Here is a 24,324-nt window from a genome sequence, read left to right as displayed (position 1 = left end):
CTAAAATAGTAGATCAGTTTGATCTTACAGTAATTTGATTAATCATCAGGTATCCCATTCACGTTGTTCTGTCAAGTGAGCTTGCAGAGGTGGCATCTACACAAACAGAAATCTGATCAAAAGGTGGGAAAATACGCTATTTTAAGAGCTTCATTTCTAAGAAGACTACTAAAATCAAATTTTGAAGATTTTTAAACAAAAGGTCAAATGATTTTTTGTTACTTAAGTTGTGTCTTGAGTTGCGGATTCAGTGCCTTTGTGTTGAAGGCTAGTATTTGTTCAGGTGAAAGCTAGTCTGCCTGTCAAACTTGCTTATTGTTTGTGACCCTGTTTGTTATGAAAAAATACGGTCTTCTTTCTCTACATTTAGTAGTTTGTTTGTTTGTTTGTTTGTTTTTCCATTAGGCCATTTTTTTCCAGTACCTATGCAGCTCAGAGGAGTAAAAATAAGGCATATTACTATTAATAAGGAACCTGTTGACATTCTGCAGCAATAGCCCGTAGTAGAAGGGGCTGAATGATGCTCAGTATATTGTCTGTGAAGATCCATTGGTAGTGGTGGTTGCTAAAAGGATGCTATGTAATCCATAATTAATTTGACACAGGAAACAGTAAAATGTGAAGGAGAAAGAGTAAAGCCAGTGGAAGTGTAGTATTAAAGTGAGTAATAAAGCAAGCAAATTCTGAATGTTTAATACTGTAGGCGTGAGGAGTTGGATATAAATGAAGATGAAAATATTCTTGCTCTGTGTGTACGAGGTTGCATTCCTCCATGAGCAGTTGTGTGAGCTGTCATAGATTTTTTTATTTATTTATTTTTTTTAATCTTTGTTACTGTCTCAGGGTACGTGCTCATTCCAGCCCTCCTCAAATTAAATAGGTAGCAGTTTACAGAGAAGTCACTTTTACTGACTCTCTGATGGAAGTCTGGAGTTGCGACAGTGTAAATCAGACTGTGTATGTGCAACTATAAGCAGAAAATTGCACATCTGGGTTCTAAGTTTTTGATGCAGAATAGGTTTATCTATACTGTCTGGTATTTTAACCAGCCAGAGTTTTGGTTTTAGGTTTGAAATCTAATGAGTTCACTAAGAGCAGAAAAGGCTTAATTGTGTCAGGAAAGATTTTAAGTGCGTTAAAGCAGACTTGAGATATACCTTACTTAAAACAAAACAAAAATTGCCTCTTCGTAGGTTCCAAAAATATATTTTTTTGACCCTGCTCAGAGGGAGCAATCTCTTGCAGGTTGCAGAAGTACATCTGGATGGTGAGTTTGGCCTTGGTGTTGCCAGCAAATAGCCATCATTAGTCTTCAGGCTTTTTCATGTTTCTGCATCTAAAAACAAACAAAAAGAGTTTTAATGGCTCTAATGATGCTTGTGTAACACAGGCAATTCTTGCCAAATACTTGATTTAGATTTGCATGCCTACTTGAGCTCAGAGTTAGTGCAGGTTACAGTTGCAATGTTTCTGGTTGCCCTGGATAATCATCATCTACCTTTCACTGGCTTCCTTGGTTGGAGCCTGTAATGCACTCCAGTGAAATAATGCAAAACAAGAAAAAGTTTTTACAGAAAAAAAAATGACATTAGATTTCATAGGATACTGCATTTCAGTATTTAAAACACAAGTTTTGTACCTGCAGAGTTAACTTTTTTCAGGGAAGATCTCACACATTTTACACCTGAGAAAGAGCCCCCTATTTAATTTTTGGTTTAAATTTCTCATTTAAAATCCCCTTTAAAAATGAAGGTAGAGAAAAAAAAAAACAACATAGTGTATAAGAACACTATGTTTTAAAGGTATTTGAGTGTATGTCTTGATTTTAATCCTTGCCTAGATAGCAGTTTGTAGTTTCTGTGACATACTCTGAAGGAAAGTGATGTAAAATTAATTTACTTTTTTTCTTTCTTTCTTTCTTTTGAGAGTAGCTTTGCTTTCTGGAGCTTACTGTAACACAACTAACACCTCTTCAGGTCTTAAGGCAAGGATTATTTCAGCATTCTTATTTATGTAAGAATTTATCCATACTATAATATTAGAAGTTCACATGGAGAAGTTTTTCCAAGCTACATGTATATTACTTGGGAGGCAGAAGGGTATTATGTAGTAGTTGTGGTACAGTAAGGTCCAGAAACTGCCTCTCTGACTGTGCTTCCCATTTCATAAAATTATTTGTTGCATATGAATGCTAGGCATTCATTTAAATATCTCCATTCTTATTAATTAATAAGTAATGTCAGGTCAAATTTGGCTTTAAGAAGTTTCTTTGCTTTAAACTCCATTTAGTAACTGATATGTAGAAATGATAGCATTAAAAACATTATCCTATGATGAAAAACAGCAAAAAGTTCACCTTGAACCTAAATTGCAAAACAGTCAAAAACTGTTGCCCACATCTATTCAAATATTGCAATGTGCCAATTTATTTCCCATGTCACTGTTCTCAAGCAGGCCATTGTTGAGGGATTTTTGAAACAGCAAGAATCCCATGGCTTGCTGTAGCTGAGCAAACCAAGCTACCAGGGCAACTATGAGAAGTTCCCATGACAGTGTTCCCACATCGCCCAATTGAGGCATTCGGGAAAATATTGTTACCAGTAGCTGGCTTCAAGGACAAGGTCTATGTGACTGCTAATCACAAGGGGGTTGTTTTCTTGCAGGTGGGGTTCTTTTCTTGTAGCTGTTTGTCTGAGTGCTTTTGACCAATCTTGTGTGAAACACTGTCTGCCCCTGTTAAGTTCACTATAAAAGTTAGGCTATTCAGGCAATAAAATGGAGCATGATCTGACTCTACTGGTGTCTGTCATGCTTTCAGCCGTGCTTCCTGCAACAGGCCATTGTCTTCAAATACTTCTACAAAGCGCAGATAATACTGATCTCTTTTTTTTCTTTTTTTTTTTTTTTTTCTTCACATTTACTACTGCAGCAGAAATAAGTCTACACATCAAGAACTGAATAAATGTTAGTCAGTGATGTACAAGTCCTGGGCAATGGTTGTCACGTGGATGTCAGGATGCTCTGTGCAATCCAAAGAGAGTCTCCAAAGTCTGTGTTTTCCTTGCTTTGATACTTGGGTTGGTTAAGCAAAACTTGTCATATTGCATACGTATCTATGTACATACAACAAGCTTACCTAGATGCTTGTTTGCATGATGGAAATACCCAGTGGATATATCACCTTTGCAATTTCAGTTCTGGATTTGTTTTAATAGGTGCATCACAGAAAGCTCCTGCTTCCTGGTTCTCTAAGCAGAAGTTTGTCAGGTATGTCATGATAAGCTACATGGAGAAATGAATTGAGAAGTTTCAAATTTTAAAGATAGATGTACTGTGTAAAACTGTGAATCTTACTAAAACACAGGAAAAAGTCAGATCTTACTGGCTTCTTTCTCTCTTACAGGGGGTTATCTTTGCTACCTATGCTCTGTTGCAGCAAATACATTATCTTTTTTAAAAAAAAAACCTGCTGAGACTATCATTCATTTATATAGGTGAATGAAAGCAAATTACAGAAGTAAGATTACATTGAGGGCATCTGATAAAATGACAAAAAAAAAAAAAAAACAGAGAGAAAGTTGAATTTTTTTATTATGAAATTTGAGTCTAGTGGTGATTTTGTGCTGCTAACTCGAAGCTTTCACTGTATTTACCAGCCTGGGTACAGCTTTTCTATTAGTTGAATATAAAACATATAAGCCTTCTAGTATAAGATAAGGAGAATGTCAGCCTCAGTTGTGTTACTGTTTCCTGTGTATGCTTTTTTGCTTGTTTGTTTTACAGTACCAATCTGTGTTGATAGTTTAATGTGTTTACTATTCTAATTTCAAATGTTTTTTTTTTTTTTTTGTTTTGTTTTGTTTTGTTTTAAAGGGAAATCAAATTAATGGAAATGTTGATCTGAGACAGGCTACAATGAGGGGTGTGTGTGTGTGTGCACGAGAGAGAAAGGTATGTTATTTGCTTCACCCTTTGTGGTGAAGCAAGGGGTAGGCCTGCATATGTGACCTCAAACCTTTTCTTTAGGCCTCAGAGAGGAGTCCTTACCCACTATACCTAGTGAATCTTGGGGAACAAACTGTCTTCTACTGTTGCCTTTTCCTAGCATTTACTCCACCCCTTGTTGAAATGCCTGCTTTTATTTATTTATTTATTTATTTATTTATTTACTCATTCATTCATTCATTCATTCATTCATTCATTCATTCATTCATTCATTCATTCATTCCTTACCTCTGAAGAGCAGCACATCATGACACTCTTTTGTTTTTGTTTGTTTGTTTTTTGTTATTGCTGCTTTTTTGTTTGTTTATTGCTTGATTTATATTTGTGCTCATATTACTGCCTTTGGCCAAGGAGAGTTCCGAAGTCAGCACCTGCAATTATCCCTCTGGGTGTGGAAAAAAAGTACAGAATATAAAACAAGCACAGCAGGAGCACGCTTTCATAGATGATACTCTCAGAGGACTTGTATAAGTGGTGCTTCAGATGATGCTTCTCAGCGAAACAATTCTCCATGCATTGCTGACAGCACTTGCACGAGCTTTTTTCATCCTCACAGCACCGTGCAAAAGTGCTGCCGTTGCCCAGGCAGCACGCTGTCCCCCTGCGTGAACTAATTTCTAAGCTGCACGAGAAAACTGCAACCCGGACCTGTCCCCAGCCCAAGCCTGGGGTACTCCGCGCCCCATCCTGCCCCTGCCCGGGCTGTGCGAGCGGGCGGCGGGCAGCCGGCACCGCCGCCCTCTTTGCGAGCGCAGCTCAAACCACGACCCCCCCGCGGGTGGCAGCGTCCCACGGGCCGGGGCAGGGCCCCTGGGGGCTCCGCGGCCGGCAGAGGGCAGCGCTGCGCTCCGGGAGCCGCCCGGGGGCCGCCGGGGCCGCGCAGGGATCGCCCCCGACGGGGCGGCGAGGGCGGGGCGAGCCTGGACGCTGGCACCGGCACCGGCATCGACATTGACACAGGCATCCCCTCCCCGTGCGGACGTCACTCCCCTCTCCTCGCGAGCAGGTAAGGCCGAGAGGGGGACACCAGCCCTGGGACGGGGGCCCGCAGCCCCCGGCGGCACCTGCCGAGTGACGACCCCCGGCAGCCCCCCGCTGCCACGGCGTTTGGCGGCCGGGACGCGGTGCCGTGGGAAAGGGGGGTGCTGAAGTCCCGGGGGGGGGGGGGAAACGGAGGTGCTTTTATACCCGTAACTATAACTAACTTTAACTGCATCTGTCGCACAATCTGTATCAGTAACTATATACAAAGCGACATCTGTAACAATACCCATATCTATAACTGTATCTGTGACATCTGTATCTATATTATCCGTAGCTATAACTCTATCTATAACATTTATGTCTTATATTATTTATAGCTGTAACTGCATCTATATCATCTATTTATTTGTGTTTGTTCCTTACTTTGCCTGCAGAGCTGCTGGTGTTTTCTCAGCTCATGTCCTCTCTTAAGCCTTAGCCTCCCTGAGCCGGAGCAAAGGAGTTTTTTTTTTTTAAACTGTTTTAACTAAATATATAAAAGAATTGAAAGCTTTCCTAACAGTAAAAATCATAGAAACAGATTTTAAAATGCTTTTATGCAGTGTTTTGTTATATGGCACAGTGTGTGCAGCTTAGAGCTGCATAATTTTCAACTTGAACGGTGGTTCTTATGCAAAAAAAAGAAAAAAAGTCTCTGAAAATCTTCTGCGTTCTTATGCATTTACTCCTACATCTGCAGTTCGGTGGTATACAAAAATGGAGGTAGTTTTCACAGATTGTTATAAGACATGCAAACATGATAAGAAGCCCAGCAGATGACATACTTTATTTCTCTCTCTTTTATGGAAGTAATTTACTCTCTGCTGTGCTTTGCAGAAATAGGGCTTCAGGAGGCGTTTGATTAAAAGGGACTTTTCCACATCGTTGAAAAATGAACTATGTTCTGAAAACTTGGTATAAAAATGTCAGGACAAAATCTGGTTAAAAGACTCATTACTGTAGTGTTTTTCTTTTTCCAGAGCAGTGTTTGAATATTGAATGCAATAAAGTAAGCAATCACGTTAGTAATATCTACCAGGAAACTCATCTGGCCTTCTCAGTTGACGTGTAAATTGGGCATTTCTGCCAACATTTTGTTACGTAATATCACACAGGAGTATTCTTTTTCTGGGTCTGAAGCTGCTGCTGTTTTTCCGGAGAAGTTCCTATTGTTTCCCCCAAGAATAGTTCCTTTGTGCGGCTGCTTCGGAAGGGTATGGTGTGTAAAATGGCTTACCGTTCTTTTGATCTGAATAACATGTTGAACAAGAATTTGTACCAGGATATAGGAAGGACAGCTCATGACTAATATGGTGACTCAGAAGATCCAGTTCCAATTTTTGGCTTTGCCAGCTGAAAGCCAAATCTCTGCATGTCTGTGTGTCAGTCAGTTGGCACCTGAACATGGAGATTTTCAGTTTATAGATGAGGGAGATGTGGTAATCTTAGAGCAGGTACATACATTCTCTGTGCCTTGTACAAGTAAGTGTTTCACCTGCTAGCATGCTAGCTAGAAGAGCAGGCAGAAGTTTTATCGCAGTGAAAGTTTGTGCCCGAGTTCACCTCTGTAGCACCTTGAGTATTACTGCATCTATATACTGTATCTAGAGCATCATGTCATCAATCAATCTTGTCATCATCTTGTCATCTTGGGGATGCTTTTTGATTTTTCCTCGATGCTGTTTGCTGAATTTTTTCAGAAATTATAGATTTTTAATTAATGTTGGACTGACTAGTTGAACTGTGTGACTTGTATCTTAAAGGCACCATTAAGGTGGATGCTGTTAACATGTGGGTACTGCTAAACTACCTTAATGATTAAAGGAGAGCTGTGGAGTAGAATACTCACCCTTCTGAAGGGTGAAGCCACTTATTTGAATATCAGAATATCTAATGACTGTTGATATCAAAAATGTCAACTCCCTCTCTATTTTTAATGGCTGTATTTTGTTGTGCTTTGCACAGCCTATGGACAACACATTTAGCCACATAATGATGTGAAGAAATTTTGCTAGCAGAATTGTTTGCACACTATGATATGGGCTAAGTAAAGAAAATTGTACCTTGATTGCTAATTTAGCAGGGGAAGCAGCTGGAAAGAAGGTCTGTGCAACAATATGCTGACTAAATTTGGCTGGAAAAGAGTCAGTAAACACAAAGCTGTACCATGACAGTTTTATGTATCATCTCAGTGTGTGGCCGTATTCTGGAGAAATCAAGGAGAAGACTTCCCAGCTGAATCTGTCAGCTTTGGAATTGAAATTGTGTTCTTGATTTATGTGTGTTGGTAGGAGAGTGGAACTTGTTTGAGCTTCAGGCTTTCACCTACACACTTTGAAAGATGAAGGAAGAAGTAAGATTTCAGGAGCAAAAAAAATCTGCAGAGCTTGTGAATTTGAATAAACCTATTAAGATTTTCAGGCAATGATCTCTTTCACTTTCAATTTGAAGTTTGGACAAGGAGGAAGAGAACTGTATAGTTTCCAGGAAATATATTTAAATAAACAGTTTGCCAGTGTTCAGTGTTACAGGGTGCTCCACATAGTTGAAAATATGAAAATATAGAGGTGAAGTCACCCAGACAAGCTTGAATTCTGCTCTGCAGCTGCCCTTGGGATAATCAGAAAGCGGGACCATTTCGTATCTCCAAAGCGAGCTGAGATGCACTCCAACTGTTTTTGAGTTCAATAAGCCATGCTTTCAGGGCAGTTAATTCTAGCTGTTCATGAATGTGGATGAGAAATTACAGGAGTATTGCTGTACACACAATGTGTCCCCCCTAACTTTGTTTGTTAGTTCTAGCACTTCGGTGGATGACCAGGAGTGAGTGATGATGAAGCATTGCTGATAGCAGCATTGGAGCATGGATTTGGTGGCATTGGTAAAAACAAACACTTCTGATCCACTTTTCTGCTACCTTCTCAGTGAACCACACAAGTGTAACTACACTGTGTAAACCCTTTAATGATATAATTAATATTATGACTTCACAGTAGAGAACCTAGGGGGTGGTAAACTCTAAAACCATTAAAACAAAATCAGTAGAAAGCAATTTTCTATGTCAAAATTGTCATTAAAGGAGTAGGGGAAGTGAGACAGATGTCTGTTTTTGTATTTTAGGGCCAATTTGTTTTTCTTTTTGTCTTTTGGAAATGTATAACCTAAGGTTTCTAAAACCTAGAACTCTGTTTTGGTTTTAGATGAAATGAAAATGCTACATTAAGAATGTTAATACAGGAATGCATAAAGAATAAACTTTGCCAACTTCAGGAACTAGCTGCTGTCAGAGAGGCACTTTTCTAGGGTAATTTTTGTTGTAAAATCCAAATCATTCTTCAAAGTGTAAAAATTTGAGACTTTTTTTGGACAGTCTTTAAATATTTTCTCTATGAAGAAGTACGGTAGCCATAAGTGAGGTGATGTTCTTTGGAAGACTTAATACTCTTTTCATCTCCAATTGTTGAAAAGAGAGCTATTAAAAAAGGTGTTTAGCTGCATTTTTTCTATTCACATGTTTCAAGAGCAACTAATGTTTGGTGAAGTAATCAACATTAATGCAAGCAGCTTCATTATAAATTTATTAGGCAAGGGTTCATTTTACTTCTCAGTTTGAATAGTGTTCAAAAAGAACTAAGAGAGTATGCTTGCAAAGTTTTATCTGAGGATTTTGCTTTGTCTCCTCTCCACCCTCTTCATGCTATAGATCTTCATGAAAGCCAGGTGTAAGAATGAAAGATCAGTCAAAAAACTTGGCTACAAAGGTGCAAATATTTGTATTTTGGAATGCAGTGTTTAGCATGGGTACAGTTTCAGCTTTCTACTTTTTTCCTGTCTTTTAATTCTTCCAGTGTCTTTTAACCAGATTCAGAGCAAGGATCTGTACATAAAATGATGTTCTGTACTAAACTACATTTGATCTCTGTGCAGTGCATTTCCTGGTGCTTTAGAAGCAGTGAGTGAGCCTTTACCTGTGCATACATAACGTAACTGGTGGAATCAGTAAGTAAAAAAATACAGTTTGGTTCAGTTGCCATATTTTTTGAGAGGAATCAGTGGGATTAACATTATTAATGGAAACCAGCTGCTCCATGAACACCATACTAGAGTAGCACTGTTTTTAAAAAGTATTTAGATATGAAAAGTATAAACACTATGTAAAATTATTCATATCCATCTTAGAGGCTGTTTTTTGGGTTGATAGAGCACCTACCACTATGGACTAATGAATTATACATAACAGCAACACAGTGATAAAGGTGCTGTGTAACACAGTCATGCAGAGGAAGATAGCTAGGTGGAAGCCCTATTAAAATGCTTGTAAAAAGCGCAAAAAGTCTAGCAGCACAATGCACAAGGCTTTTTTGCTTAGAAAATAATGATGCATTTTCAAGCACCGTGAATGATAATTCTAGGGGTTCCTGCTTACCTTCCAGTAGAGTCTGGGTGGCATCCACTCTTACTTCCTTGTTGCTCTACTTGATCAGAAATCAAGATTTAACATGCTTGTTTTGATGGTAGTAATAAACAGTGTTAATAAACATGAGTTTAAATATGTGCATCACACACACACAGGAAAAAAAAAAAAAAAAAGGAAAAAAAAAAAAGAGGAAGAATTGAATTCCAAGCCACTTATGAAGTATTACTGGAGGCTTATTTGACTTTCAGTCAATTATATTGCAATACATGAATCATCAGTAGTGATCTGGGGCACAGAAATGTGGGATGAAAAAAGCAAGGCAGCAGGAGAGCCCTAAGTTAAGTGAGGTCCACACCAGTGCTGGATCACAGACAACCATCAGGGCGCGTGTCCTGTCTTCACTTTCTCTGAGTCTTTCTCCCATTGTTATGCACTTCATTTACAGTGAAGAGGAGAAAGTCGAGTTCTGAGTTGTAAGACAGGTAGCTGTAGGATCAGTAGGTGGTGGTATCTTCTGTTCAGGAAAATAGTGATGATACATTAGTATCCAGAGTAGGTGCCAGGACAACCAAACAATAATGAAGGGCTGAAGGGTCACCTTGACAGCTAGCAGAAATGCCTTTCCACTGAGATTCAGATAATGCTTTCTTTTATCTGATTTCTTTGGTGTGTGTAGAATGAGAAGTTTGATAACTGAAGTCTTTTCCATTAAAGTGCAGTTAAGTCAATGTACTACTGGAAAATAAAAACTTCAGGTATCTTCTTCTGGCCTTTTTAACGTGTTTTGATAGTTGGGGAAACCATGCCTTAAAATGCTGAAATTTGTGATGTTGAAAGAAATAGAAGAGTCCTGTGATTAGCAACCAATAAATCAGATGTTGTGAGAGCAAGAGAAAGGTATAGGAGAGATTATTTATATATCTTGCACTTAGATAAAACCCACAATACTTGTTGATGTTCATTTCAATAAAGCTTAAGCTTGTCAGGAGACCAGTAATAGCATTTGATAATAGATTTAATGGACAGTGTAGATTTAAAAAAAAAAAAAAAAAGATAGGTAAACCATTTTATTTTCAAGATTTTTTTTTGTTCTTTCTTGTATACTTACTTCTACTTGGCTGAAATGCTCACCACAGCAAATATTTCCAGTACATCTAATACTAAACTGAATCAATCTGGAAGCTAAAAAGGTATTTCTGTTTGTGTAGATGAATTCTGCTTCCTGCTGAAGTAGATGTGAGGTTGGTGTTTGTGGGCAATGTCTTAAACTGGAGCTGTTTGCCCATCCCACTGGTTTCTGAGTCAGAAGCACATATGTTGGAAGGGTAGTTGAGGTTGTACTTTGTGGAATGATGTGTATCTGTTGTTTCCAGCTAGATGTGGAGTCTGTGCTTGCTGCTCAGGGTTGGATTCCTCCTCAGTTGTCTATGTGATAGCCCTTGGCTACTGGGGAAAGTGCTGTCTGGGGACCTGAGCTGCACTTGGAAGAGGTTTGGAGGAGGTGAGTGGCAGGATTCCTTCCGGTCCCTCTCTCTGAAATGGAAATTGCAAAAGAGCAGCTCAGTAGCCAGAGCTGAGTATTTCCTCCCTACATGCATCCTCTTCCTGCCACTCCCAGCTGCTTCTAGCAAGCAAACCAAGTTACAGTAAGCCCCAGATGGAAAGACGTGAGACATTCGTATGAAACCTTTCCTAAACAACCAGCACTCTGAAGAGTGAGAGGAGCAGAACTATCCACCCACTGTTGACAGTTACTGGTTTTTCTGCAGGAGGCAAAAAGGGCATCATTAGGGATGCTTTTGTCTCCAGGAAAAAACATTATAGGCTGGATTGTCAGGGGAGCACATGTTGAAAATACTGAGCGTATTTCTGTGTGGTTCTAGTCAGCGTTCAGCATCCAATGTTTTCTGAGTGCTGTACAGGAGAACACTGATTGCCTCCAATGACCTAAATCTCTGGGCTGTTTATCCACTCAGGATCAATACTGAGCTAGGAGCTTGGTGTTTCAGAATTACCAAGCTCCCACAGCATTCACAGTGGTCACAGCACTGAGCCTGCCAGAGTTCAAGAGGCATTTGCACAACAATCTCCGGTTCATGGCCTGATTTTTTGGTGGTCTTTTGGGGACCCAGGAGTTGGACTCAAAGATCCTTGTGGGTCCCTTCCAGCTCAGGACATTCTATGATTCTGTGATCCACAGGGTGACATAAACAAAGGGTAAAGGGAACTAAAATTGGGATAGCATCATATCTCCAGTGAGTTCTGTTCATATTAGCCAATAAAAAAGGCATTTATTGCATAGGTGATAATGGTAATTCCTGAAAGGAAGGATGAAATTAAGCCTTTTTTGTGCATGCTTGCAGCACAATATGGAGACTAGGCTACAAAGATACCTGTTTTCCTCATCCTTTGCAGAGAAGGGTATAACATGCATCTCATGATGCTGTAGAGCTCAAGCTAGTCATATGTCGGAAGTAATCCAGAGTAGGTCGAGTTCTGTTGGCGTGGCATAATGATTTGATTGTGCTTATATTTTTTTTACAGAGGAGATGGCAGAGTTTAGTTTGGATGTGCTCCTTGAAAGAGGGAGGACCACTGCAGGTGAAGGGATTTTGTATATCATTATAGAGCAATGGTGCAAAAACATCTGGCTGGCATGTCTCTCATTCATTTCAGCCTACCATTAAATGATGTGTGTGGCAGTAATTGTGAGCTGGTGACAGGTCAGGGACAGAAGTCAATGTGCTTCACCTGTCCTGTAATGTGACACTTGCTAGAAGCTCCACCTTAAATACTCCTTGAAGACTTAATGCTATGTTTTTTTAGTTTCTATTGTAGATCTGTGTTCTTCTGTGCAAACAGAGCTGTGCTTCCAGTGCTGTTTCTCCTAAGGCAGCATTCAGGATGCTGGTGCTGGAAACTGCAGAGCTTTGTCTCTGTCTGTTAAAGCGAGACACCTTGGAGACAGCTTCAGGATTCCTCCTCCTGCCTTGGAACATAAGAATCCCGTCTGCCTGTGTCTAGCTGCTGACTAGGCTGGCTGGATTAAAGTTTCCCTAAGACCTCTTTCTTATGATATGAATGTGCTGTTTTGCATTCTCTCTCTCTCTCTCTCTCTCTCTCTCCCCCCCCCCTTTTTTTTTTCTGACTGAATGCTTGTGGCCAGTGATTTCTCTTTTGAAATTGCACTAAAGTCAAACCGCAAAAATGTAGGTACTTGTGAATATAGATGAATTGACAAGCACTGGGAGATGAGCATTAACAAACTCCATGGTTTAAATGAAATATGTGTGTATGTGTGTGTGATTTTTTTTTTTGATTGAAGCTCTGCATTTAATTTTTGCAGCTTGTTGGAGAAGAACTTCTCAAATCCTATCTGACTCATAGCAGGCTGTACCTATGCATTAACAAGAAATGTGCTGCACAACTCTGTTGTTTTTGGAAACTGTTCAGCTGTAAAAACAAGGCCACATCTGAGCTGAGGCAGCCTCCTCTTAAGACAGGCTCTTTTTTTGTGGCCCATTTCAGTAAGTGGAAGAAGGCTTGAGTGTAGCTATTGAGCCCATCCTGCTGTTTTAAAGTGATGTAGTTGCTTCTGATATGCTTTTCTCATTTGCAAGGAATGCTATTTTTAGGGTATGAATTTTGAGGTTGTATTGTGTTTGAAATATAATAATAGAAACCAGTATTGCTATGATGGCTGTAATTATAGTAATTCCTGTGACTTACTGTGGCAGTAATTTGCTGTTCAGGGTATTTAAGGCAACTTGCCTTGGGCATAACTTCTGTGAAGTTTCTAAATACCAGCACTAGACATTTGGGATATTGGTGTGGAGTAAAAGGCTGCTACAACTTCATCTCTAGGTCAAATTCAAAATTCCTTTCTTTGCCTCCGGAGATAAGAAGGGCCCAGCACTTCATCTGCTGCCACTAGGAATGTCTCTGTGGCCAGGCTCCGCTGTCTGCTGACCTGTTTTATTTTACTGTGCCATTTGTGTGAAAAGCATGCAGCGTGTCCATGAAAACAGCCACCCCTACTGCAGCATCATTGCACCAGCCTCTCCTCGCACCGAGGAAACTTTGGGCAACTGGGTGTCTGATAAGTTTACTATGCTTTCTTTTACTAATTCTGGAAGATGCAAATGGGATAGGGTGATATCGGTACCTTCTGATTTGCTGTGTAATAATTCCGCTGGTTTATTCTGTTCCCAGGTGCTGTGAAAATGGAGTTGAGCTGCACTGAAGTACCTCTTTATGTAAGTTCTACAACGTTGGGCTTCTGCCCTGAGAGTCGCTTTCTTTTGGGTAACAGCTCATTCAAACACAGAGTGAATGAAACCAAAAAACATTCTATAGCTGTCTGCGACCTTAGGCAGTTGAATGTTGCTGTTGAAAGCAGGCATGTGTGGGGATGATGGTTTATAATACTGTAGCTCCATTCTCTGAAGTAAGTTTAGAATTATTTTTTCTTTAGGATAATTATTTTATTTTTCAACATTCTCAATCTCAGTTTTCAAAACAGTTATTGTCTGTGAGGAGGTGGCACTCACTTTCTAGTTTCTCACAATTTGCAGCTACTGTAAATAGCTGTACAATTATACAATTCTAAACTACCTTTCTCTCCAGTTCCTCAAAACACAAAATTGTACCACATATATATATATACGTATATATATATATGTGTAAACCTAATAGATTGAAATTGGTAATCAAATGTATTTTTTTTCTGCAAAGTGTGAAGTGATTGGATATAATAAGTAGAGCTCAGAAGAGATCAAAAATGTGTTAAAAGATGTGAGGATATGCATTAGTTACATTTAATTTACTGGGATGTAATGATGGGAATTAAAACTCAGGCAACCTAGTAATTATTATTACTAAACCATGGCTTATCTTTTTTAGTTTGTTCTGCCATGGTTTTCAATGAGAATGGTAGTAGGGCTACTGAATGGTGTTGTATAGGAGAATAGTGGGAGTGTACTGAATGGGAATGGAAAGGGTGGTGAAAGATGGAAATAAAACAATTATCTGATTATTGTGATAAGATAGGGTTGAAAATGGAGGCAGGCATTAATAATCTGTACCCTGGAGTACTGAAAGAATTTAGGATTTTCTAAAACACCAAGAGTTTTCTTTGTCTTTGTCAATTTAGGAGTGGGAACCTCATGCTGTGGAAAACTAACTGCAGCATCTGTAAAGGTGGGGTGGAGGTTTGTAAGAACTGCTCATGTTGTGTGCAAGGTCTCAACAATTTTTAACAGGAAGGATAATTAAGAATGTGGTGGTAATTGATAAAATTTAACATGGTTTTATCAGAGGTAGCTGCATCAGACTAATCTGATATCTTCCTGTAATAGTTTAACAGATGGGCTAGACAAGGGCAGTGTAATTGGGCTTAATCCCACTAATTGAAATGAAACATTTGATGCCACGTCTCAGAGGAAATTATTCTGTCAGATGAAGGTGGAGACTAATACTGGTCCTGTAATCCAGATAAGGATGTATGGATACGCTATGGGTTATGTTGCAGGAACACTCACCAGGATAGAGAGAAAGTTACTACAAGTGATACTCCCTAAGGATAAGATCTAAGGCCAGTTCTGCTTGATATTTTGATTATACACTCTTGAGCCAGATGGAGGTTTGTGAGATCTGTGCAAATCTGTGGACGTTATTGTATTGTTTAATGCTGAGGACAATTCAGTTACTACATGGACAGATTGGACTTTCCTATCTCTTACTTACTCCAATTAATAAGAGCATTTGGATACTAATTGTGATAAATCTGGTATGAAGTAGGGGCTTACCAGGTGGAGGCAGAGGAGGCTGGGCTGTGTTAGTCACTTACAGAGTGACAGGAGTGAGAATGTGATTTTACCTGTGTCCTGGTTTCAGTTAGAACAGAGTTAATTTTCTTCCTAGTAACTGGTAGAATGCTATGTTTTGGCTTAGGATGAGAAAAGTGTTGAAAACACCCTGATGTTTTAATTATTGCAGAGCAGTGCTCATACCAAGCCAAGGACATCTCAGCTTCTTGCTCTGTCCTGCCAACAGGCAGGCTGGGGGTGCAGTAAGAGCTGGGAGGGGACAGACCCAGGACAGGTGACCCAAACTAGCCAAAGGGGTATTCCATACCATCTGACGTCATGCTAAACAATATTTAGGGGTGGCTAGCTGGGGGAGGGGCACCGGACTGCTCAGGGTTAGGCTGGGCATCGGTCAGTGGGTGGTGAGCAATTGCATTGTGCATCACTTGTTTGTACACATTATTAGTAGTAGTACTATTATCATCATTGTATTATTATTATTATTATTATTATTATTATTATTATTATTATTATTATTATTATTATTATTATTATTATTATTATTTTGTCTTATTAAATTGTCTTTATCTCAACTCACGGGCTTCACTTTCCATTTCTCTCCCCCGTCCCAGAGAGGGAGGGGGGAGGGTGAGCGAATGGCTGCGTGGTGTTTAGCTGCCGGCCGGGTTAAACCACAACAACCTGGGAACGCTCACTGTAAGCCTTGCACAAGTGAGAGCCTGTCCTGGACCTGAGTGTTGCTTCAGGACTTGCTGGTTGTGGTCTGCAGCTGCTCTGGTGAGTTAGCATCTGAAAGTGTTGCACCTTCACAATCCTACCACTTACAATATTGTTCCTAATGTGAGTGCTCCTCAGCCCATCCGGGAAGATCAAAGAGGTCTGTCTATCTTGAGGAGTCCTTGAGTTAAGGTATTTCTTTTCTCTTAGTCAGATCCAATTACTTTGTCAGTTCTGGAAACTCCTTCCCACTGCTGCTGTCATTTGCATGACTTTGCTGGAGAACACAATCAAGTCAGCATTCACATAACACATGAAAGACCTTTCTGATTTGAAGTTCCTTAGACATCATTAAGCAGTTTTCTGGCCATCTGAGCTTAGCAAAAAATTGTTGAGTCTTTCATCCATTATAAAGGACAGGGAAAGCATCTCTTGGGGAGACAGGGAGCATGACAGATATTTGCATTGCAACAAATGCAGTTACTTCTGATGTGTTCCAGTCCCTTTTAAAGGGGATGGTGAATATAGAAAATAAGACATAATGACAGTTGCATGCTGTTCACATGCAACTTAAAAAATAATGGCAACATATGGTTATAACACATTATTTTCTGCAGAAGTAAGGTGAGTTTTAGTAGTAAGTATTTTTTGCTGTCAGAAAAATCTTTCAATTAAAGTGATCAAAAGGTAGGAACTAATCACAGCCTTCCAGCCTCTACAAAAATGTGGGTTTTTTTTACTAGAGAGAGAGAGAGAGAGGGATCTACTGTATGCTAGGTCCAAAATTAGGATGCTTTTCACACTGTATTCAAATATACTTAGTATCTGTCTCAGGTGGATTTTATGCCATTCCTAATTCTGAAAATGTCTGTCTGAGAGACTCTCATTTTGTGTAAAATTACCTTAGAATAACTATATTTCTGTGTTTATAATACAATTGTTAATATTTTTAAAGATTACATGCAAAATACTTTTTTGACTAGCTGTGTTTGAGCAGCTCTTACAAAGCTGGAGGATGCATACAGCACTGTTATTTCAAACCATCCCACTGTGTCATTGTGGAATTTCTTCACAAATCTAACATAGTATGTGTAATCTTGTCAGGTGAGTGAGAGCTGTTTATTTTCTGTTGCATAAGAGAGAATGTATTCAGAAAGCTCAAGGACTTTGCTGGGTAATATGATTTTTGTGAAATATAATTTAAAATACTCTATGAAATTACTCCATTTCAAAATTGCATTATTTTGATACACTTCTCCTTATATATGATTTTTGTAGCAGCAATACGATTAAAATCTAATTACAACACACATAAATGTCATGGTTTAAAAAATAAATGGTAATGAAACAGAAAATTAAATATTTCAAGCGTATGTTTTTCAGTTAATTTGAGGAGTCTGTTTCCGGCTTCTAGATAGCAAAATCCTGGTAACCACATCTTAAAATTAGTCTTTATAAACCCATCTGCTTTTTAAGACTAGCTGAGTAGAAACTGATGCATCATTTGTGATGTCTCTTCTTTCAGTCCTAATAATTTGTTGCTTCAAGAAGAACCAGAATTGAAATAGCCTTTTCCCTTCTAAATTGTGTTTTTTCTTAACTGATACAAATAAAATCATATTTATCCAGTTCTTTCTGCAAGGATCTCAGCAAGATGAGTCTTTTCATTTTACAGCATAGGAAACACAGTATATGGAATAACCCTGTCCTGTCCTTAGACAGCCATCAGTTTCATTGTTGATGGTAAAAAATATGTAAAAAGCAAATATTTGCTTTATAACACAATTCAGATATTAAAAAAATTAAAGATGGTAGTTGTTCCTCCTATTGAAAGTTGATACTAGTGTGTAAAAACAAATCCCTCTAATGGAAAATTCTTCCTTCTTATTTAATGGTAGGTGATTTTTTGTCTTTTTTTTTTTTTTAAGAGAAGTATTATTGATCATCAGTGTTGATCTTTGACATTGGCAAAGGAATGTTTTGCTGCCATGGGGCAAGCAGACCGTGGGAGCAGTCAACTCTTGAGAGCAGAAGATGAGTGATCTCAGAAGCTTGTAAATTATTCTTTACTGAGAGCCCAGTAAATGTCTCCCTTGGGAGTAACAGACAGAAACAGAGAGATGTAGGGTCACAGAAGGGTATTCACAGCAGTTCCCTATAGATGACAGAGGGGCCTCATCTTCCAAGGCGATGCTGGAGGCTACGTATCCATTCTTGGAATCATAGAATATCATAGAAAAATTAAGGTTAGAAAAGACCTTCAAGGTCATCTGATCCAACCATCACCCTACTAACAACATCACCCACTAAACCATGTCCCTACACACCAGGTCCAACCTTTCCTTGAACACCTGGGAACTCCACCATCTCCCTGGGCAACCCGTTCCAATGCCTGACCACGCTTTCTGAGAAGAAATGTATCCTAATTGTTTTAATTGTTGTGCTCTTTGTTCAATTCTTTAATTGGTGAAGAGTAGGGACATGACGTTTCAACTTTTCCACACACCAGGAACATCACCCGAATGCCAGGACTTTTCAGCTATGATGGAGAGAGGCTTGGCAACTACATCAGCCAATTCCCTCAGGACCCTGGGATTCATGTCATCAGGTCCCACAGACTTGTGCCTGTTCAGATTCAAAAGGTGGTCTCAAACCTGCTCTTCACTTACAGTGGGTGGGACTTTGCTCCCCCAGCCTCCATCTATGTGTTCAGGGAAATGAAAGACTTGGGAAGCCCACCTACCAGTGCAGACAGAGGCAAAGAAGTTGTTGAGTGCCTCAGCCTTCTCCATGTCTGTTGTTGCCAATTACTCAGATACAGAAACTCACTTCTAATATAAGAAATTAGCCACCTATGATCACTTACACGCTACTGTTTTTCACCCCTCAGTCTATTTTCACAAATGTTAAAGGTACATGGTGGCCCTCGGGGACTCCTCCTGTCACCCCAGCGCAGCAGCCCAAAGGGAGCTGGGTCCTCTCTTGTGCTCTTCCTGGAGGCTCTGTGCAGAAGGGATGGCACATCCCGAACTGGGGCTGGGGGATGGGAAAGAAGCAGTCACACAACCCCTGAGAATTGGCAACAGAGTTCTTTATTGCGGGGACATCCTGCAGGTAAGCCTGCAGGCTGTCCATGGTGTTTGGCAGCTCCAAGCTAATGCTTGGGATGGAGCCTGCGCGATGAGTAGGGAGCTCTCTGGGCACTCGTATGACGCTGTTGGGGTGCTCTGATGGCACAGAGTGAAGACATGCTGGGGTAGTTGCAGGTCTGATCTGGCTGAGGTGGATCCACGTCCATTGATTCCTCCACATCTTCTGGTGGAACCTTCTCCATGGGCTCCACGGTGTTTGGCAAAAGGATGAGCCAGTCCTTGACTGGGACTGCCCACATGGGATGCCTTGCATCTGGAATGTTTTCAGGCCAGGGTGCTGAACCAGGGGGTTGTTCAGTTCCATGCCTAGGTCCCATGCCACCATCTGGTTCATTTCCATGCATGGATTTGACACTGCCGTCTGTTTTGCAGCCATGGCTGGGTCCCACGCAGTATTCTGGACGATAGGCATGCCTCTGCTTCCCGTGGCTGTCTGCCTGATGCTCCTGCCATCGACCCTCACCACCGTTGCACCACTGGTTAGGCCCATGCCCCCTGTTGCTGTATGACTGAGGGGGCGGCCTGTTCCCTGCATTGTTGTGGTGCCAGTGGTACTGCTTATACGTGTCTGTGGGCTGGGTGCCAGACGTCCCTTGGGCACTGGTGTCAGTTGTGCTGTAGGCGCTGCCCCTTCGCCCATAACACGTCTCCTTGTTAGGTGCACTCCTTCTCAGTGCTTCCTTGGACTGCATTGCTGTCCTCACACCGAGGAGGCCTGCCACTCGCCTTGCTGCTTTGGCTCTTCTTCCTGCCACACAAGCTGGCTGTCAGAGTGCCTAGAAGCTCAGCGAGTGGTGGGCCAGCTGCAGGGGTCCTGCTTTATAGGGCCTGCAGCAAAGGCACAGCAGTAGTGGCCACTGTGACCACAGCAAGGCTCTGTGGTGGAGTGGCCCACGCATGGCCAAGGATGGCTGTGTTGGAGACGGCCTGGAAGATGCCCTCACGTGGACAAGGAGGAGCACCGGGGGGGCTGAGGGCCCCTTTTGTGGGGCTGGCTCCCCCAGGTCATTTGGCTTGCCAGAGAGAAAGGCTGCCCCTCGGCCACAGGGATTGTCCTCCACCTCTCATCCTGTGCCCTGGGTTTATTTTTAACATTTTTTTTTTGTAATTAAAATTAATGTATGGAAAAGAACAGAAGCACGGTACATCTTCAGCCCTAATGCCCATGTGCACTTTGTGCTCTGAGTGAAGAATTTCTTCCTCACATCACATCTAATCTAAATCTCCCCTCCATTTGTTCAGAGCCATTATTCCTTGTTCCATCATTATACTCCCTGATACAGTCCCTCTCCACTTTCTTTTAGGCCACTGTTATGGGTTAGGTTAGGTGGCAAAACTGCAGGACCTTGCAAATTGCATCCTTATCTACCATGTTCCACACGACTTTTGCCAGCTCAGGTTCTAGCCTCTCATCAGTCTTAGATTGATCTCTCTGAGCGTCCTCTTCTCCAGGCTGAACAGCCCCAGCTCTCTCAGCCTCTCCTCACAGGAGAGGTGCTCCAGTCCCCTCATCATCTAGGTGTGCTTTTGCTGCATTCTGTCCAGTATGGCCATGTCTGGAGACAGCACTGCAGGTGTGTACTGTGGCTTCACCCCTCACCACTGCGTGAGTAGAGGGGAAGGATCACCTCCTTTGACCCAATGGCGATACTTTGCTTAATGAAGCCCTGGATAACATCAGCCTTCTTTGCAAAAAGAATGTCTGTTTGGGTTTGGTTCTCAAACTGTAGCAGCTTCTCTGCTGAACTGTAGGTTGCATGGAGGGAGGCACAGCTATATATCTACTGATGTATCAGTGCTCTTACAAAGGTTGAGGGTTGAGTGGTTTTCCCTCTGACTGGATCAGGGGTGCCTGAGTTTAGGACATAGTGTCAAGCTGCTTGAAGCTGCAGAGCATATTGGTGCCTTCAGGCTGTCCCACTTTGGAGTGAACCAGTGGTTCTCTTTGCCTGGTATGTGCTGCAGAGTGACGAGTGTGTGAAGTTTTCCAGTCACCCTCCTCCATGTCTCCCCCCACCTTCCCCCCCCTCCCCAGCATTTTTCCTTGTATCAGTCTTTAAAGTTCATGTGGTCAAACGTGTTCTTTGCTTGTCCTGCTCTTTGCGTGTTTTGTTTGGGTTGGTGGGTTGCTTTTGGTGGTGTGATGTGGGCTTGATTCTATTTTCTATTGCTGTCATAACGTCAGTGCCTGTTAACTTTTTTCTTTGGAAGTCACAAATATTCTTTTGTGGTCAGGAAATGTTGTTTAACTTCATTAGCTCAGACCATCTTTTTTAAAGGTAAGTGCAGTGAAGTGCACTTACCTTTACAAACCTAACAAAGGTGTGATAAAACACAATCCAGTCCAGGTTTCTCAGATCCTAACTTAGTGGTAGGATGGGGCAGCATCCTTACTCTGTAGCCTTTAGCCACTTAGATGTTAAAGATGTCTGTATGAAGAACATTTTCCTTTGTTTTGCTTTGCTTTGTTTGCTTTGCTTTGAAAAGTGAAAACTGCTTCTAATGCAAACTGTTTGTGGCATATCCATGACTCAAGTGTATCCCATCTTATTTATGATGCAAAAAACAGGAGTGCAGCTGCTTTAGATGCAGGCACATCGAGCGGCTGCTTCAGACCGTGGCTGGGCAGAGCTGTGCATTGGCAGCTGAGCATAAATGGGGTCCCCAGCAGCTGTGCCTCCAGCTTTGCTCCCTGGTACACACTCTCACAGGGTAGCAGGAGGTACTCAGGCAGCAACTTGGTGGCCTCAGCTGGCCTTCCAGCTGGACTTGCCCTGAGCAAGTGGAAATGACTGTGTGGCTTCCTGGCTGCTGGTTGCTGTCAGCCTCCCTGCATTAAATGCTGCCCAGGAGCTGCAAAACTGGAAATTAAGTGCTGGTTTGGGCAAGACAGAAGCTGGCAGCTTTTTTACTGCATGTGATATACTAGTAGCCTATCCCTACAAAGGCATGCCTGATTACAGCCTACCTCCATTAATTATCCCTTGGATCTCTTCTATTTCCTTCTGTCATTACGTAACGATTTTAAAGTTCTTGTGGTCTTGTTGCCTTTTTCATAGGAAATGCCCTCTTCTAGGAGTGTTTGTGCAAACACCTGGGCTACAGTCGGGCTCGTTAGCATCTTCACTGTTTTCTTAATCAGTGATATTTTTGTTCCTCCAGGATGTGCAGGCATAATTGTCTGGGATCTGAATGAAAGCACAACTGCTTTTTCACAGGCACCTTGGTAATTGAAGGTGTCTGAGTAAGTAATAGGACAAAGTGAAATAACGGAGTTATTTCATACCCTAGGGGCCCAAAGAACAACAACAGCAAATTCCTGGACTAAATTTTAAGGTTCTTCAAAGCAATGAGTGCTGTATTTATTGACAATTTAACTGCTTGGGTTTCTATGTGAAGGAAATACGATGAGACAGAATTCATTCTAAAAGGTTGTAGCCAACGATCAAGCTAATTTCCAACCATTGAATAAAGACACAAGCCAGTAGACATTGGCTAAAGAATGAAGCAAGGGAGCTCTCTCCAGCTAGTTATTAGCGGTCATCCTTCCTTCCACCTTGTTTTCCATCCTTCCTTCCACCTTGTTTTCCGTGGCCTTTGTACACCCACTGTTATACTGTCTGCACAGCAGTGGCACGGAGGGGAAAAATAATTGTGGATTTTCATACTGTACACTTCACGTAAAATACTTCCAGGACAGTTTCAGAATATGAATGCCTGATGTACAGCTAAATAAATTAAAGACAGAAGTTTTAGGTTAGGGATCAAAGTCCTCTCAAAAGAGTAGAGAGCAGAATGGTAGAAAGTCTAGTTTGAAAAGATTATATCCAGGAAATTGATTAATTTAGTGCTCTGTCAGGAACTTCTGTTTGTCTGCTGTTTTTACCTCAGTGGTGAAATTTTTCTGTAGTGCTTGCTGTTGGTTGTCGTTGCTCCAGCTAAAGGCAACGGTAAAGTACACTCTAATAATCACACAACCCTGAATACTTCTGACAATTTTCAGCTCTGCTCTGCGCTCCATGCAAAGCATGATTAAATAAACACTGTTTTCATTTTTACTCTAGCAGTATGTCCAGGAATAATTTGAGCGTATCTTCTGTTGGAAAATGTTCAGAGGTCCGTAGGAAGAGGGACTTTAAAAACACTTAGTAAGGCAGTTAAAAAGTTGTGAATCATCTTGTTTGTCAGGAAGGAATTCTGTATAGTTTTATAATGTATATCATTTGTGTGCCTGCTTATAGCCAGAAGGACAAATGGACTGTGATTATTATCTTCTCTACAACTGCATGGGTTTCATCTGTGTGAGAGTTGGGAAACAGAATTAATATAAATCATTCAACAGTGTATTCTGTTTTTGAAATGTGATTGATGTGAAGGTCAAACTAGTATGGGATTCCAGTGCGTTTTTGCATGGTGGAAGTGGAAAGCGGCAGTAAGCCTCACATATAGCTCCCATAGTGAGCAGTTGGTCATCTGCCTTGCCAAACTCCATGTCTTCCTTGTCCTTCCCAGCTGAACTAAAAGGAGTTGAGTGGGAAGGAGGTCTGGGAAGGGATAGAGTTTCCCACAGTGGATGGAGTACAGATTTTTTTTTATTACTATTATTATCTTTTTCTGCCCTTGCAATGTGTTCAGTCTCTTCTGGCCAGCAATGTGGGGAAAGAAGCCCGCTTCTGCCCCATCTTGCCATCCTCTGCTTTCAAGTTCCTTGCTATGGGAGGAGAGAGGTTTTTCATTGCAGTGGTGGTGTCCACGTCTGGGCCATGGTCTGTGTGTTCAACCAGGCTGAAATCACTGTCCTGTTATACGGTGACTTTGAAACGCAACAGAGTAATGTGGTTTAAAATGTAAATGTCTGTCAGGCTTCCAGCATGTGTTTGCTCATGCACAGTGCTGTGTTTGCTGGCCTGGTCCAGCACAGTCAGTGGGTGTTTTGTTGCTGACCCCTATGGGAGCCTGGTCAGGTCTGTCGTGGGTGGCTTGCTTGGGGTGCTCACAAAAGAGCCTGCACAGTGGTTGGTCTGTGCTTGGATGTGTAGCTGCTGCCACAATGAGACTCAGGAAATACATGTAAAACAATGAGATCTATTTTAAAATGTATGGAGGAAAAGAGTGGGTATTTCAAAGCACATTCATCAGCAGTCAGATCATTTTTGTGCCCATACTGTACTTTTCTCCTTCC

At 41.2% G+C, this 24,324-nt stretch overlaps 1 protein-coding gene across 1 annotated transcript in view; it reads left to right on the top strand.

The window, feature by feature from the left end:
- The first annotated feature begins 4,923 nt into the window (after positions 1-4,923).
- Positions 4,924-24,324, top strand: part of ARHGEF28 (Rho guanine nucleotide exchange factor 28) — a 128,850-nt gene continuing 109,449 nt past the window's right edge. Inside the window, exons 1-2 of the mRNA XM_084305513.1 lie at positions 4,924-5,011; positions 13,658-13,701. Coding sequence (XP_084161639.1) covers positions 13,669-13,701 — 33 coding nt within the window. The 5' untranslated portion in view covers positions 4,924-5,011; positions 13,658-13,668. The remainder of the gene's footprint in view (positions 5,012-13,657; positions 13,702-24,324) is intronic.

This window comes from Netta rufina, assembly GCF_964035555.1.
Source record: "Netta rufina genome assembly, chromosome: Z".
In the NCBI taxonomy this organism is placed as follows: Eukaryota; Metazoa; Chordata; class Aves; order Anseriformes; family Anatidae; genus Netta; species Netta rufina.
The sequence above is the reverse complement of the archived record's forward strand: the minus strand, read 5'-3'. Positions and strand labels throughout refer to the sequence as shown.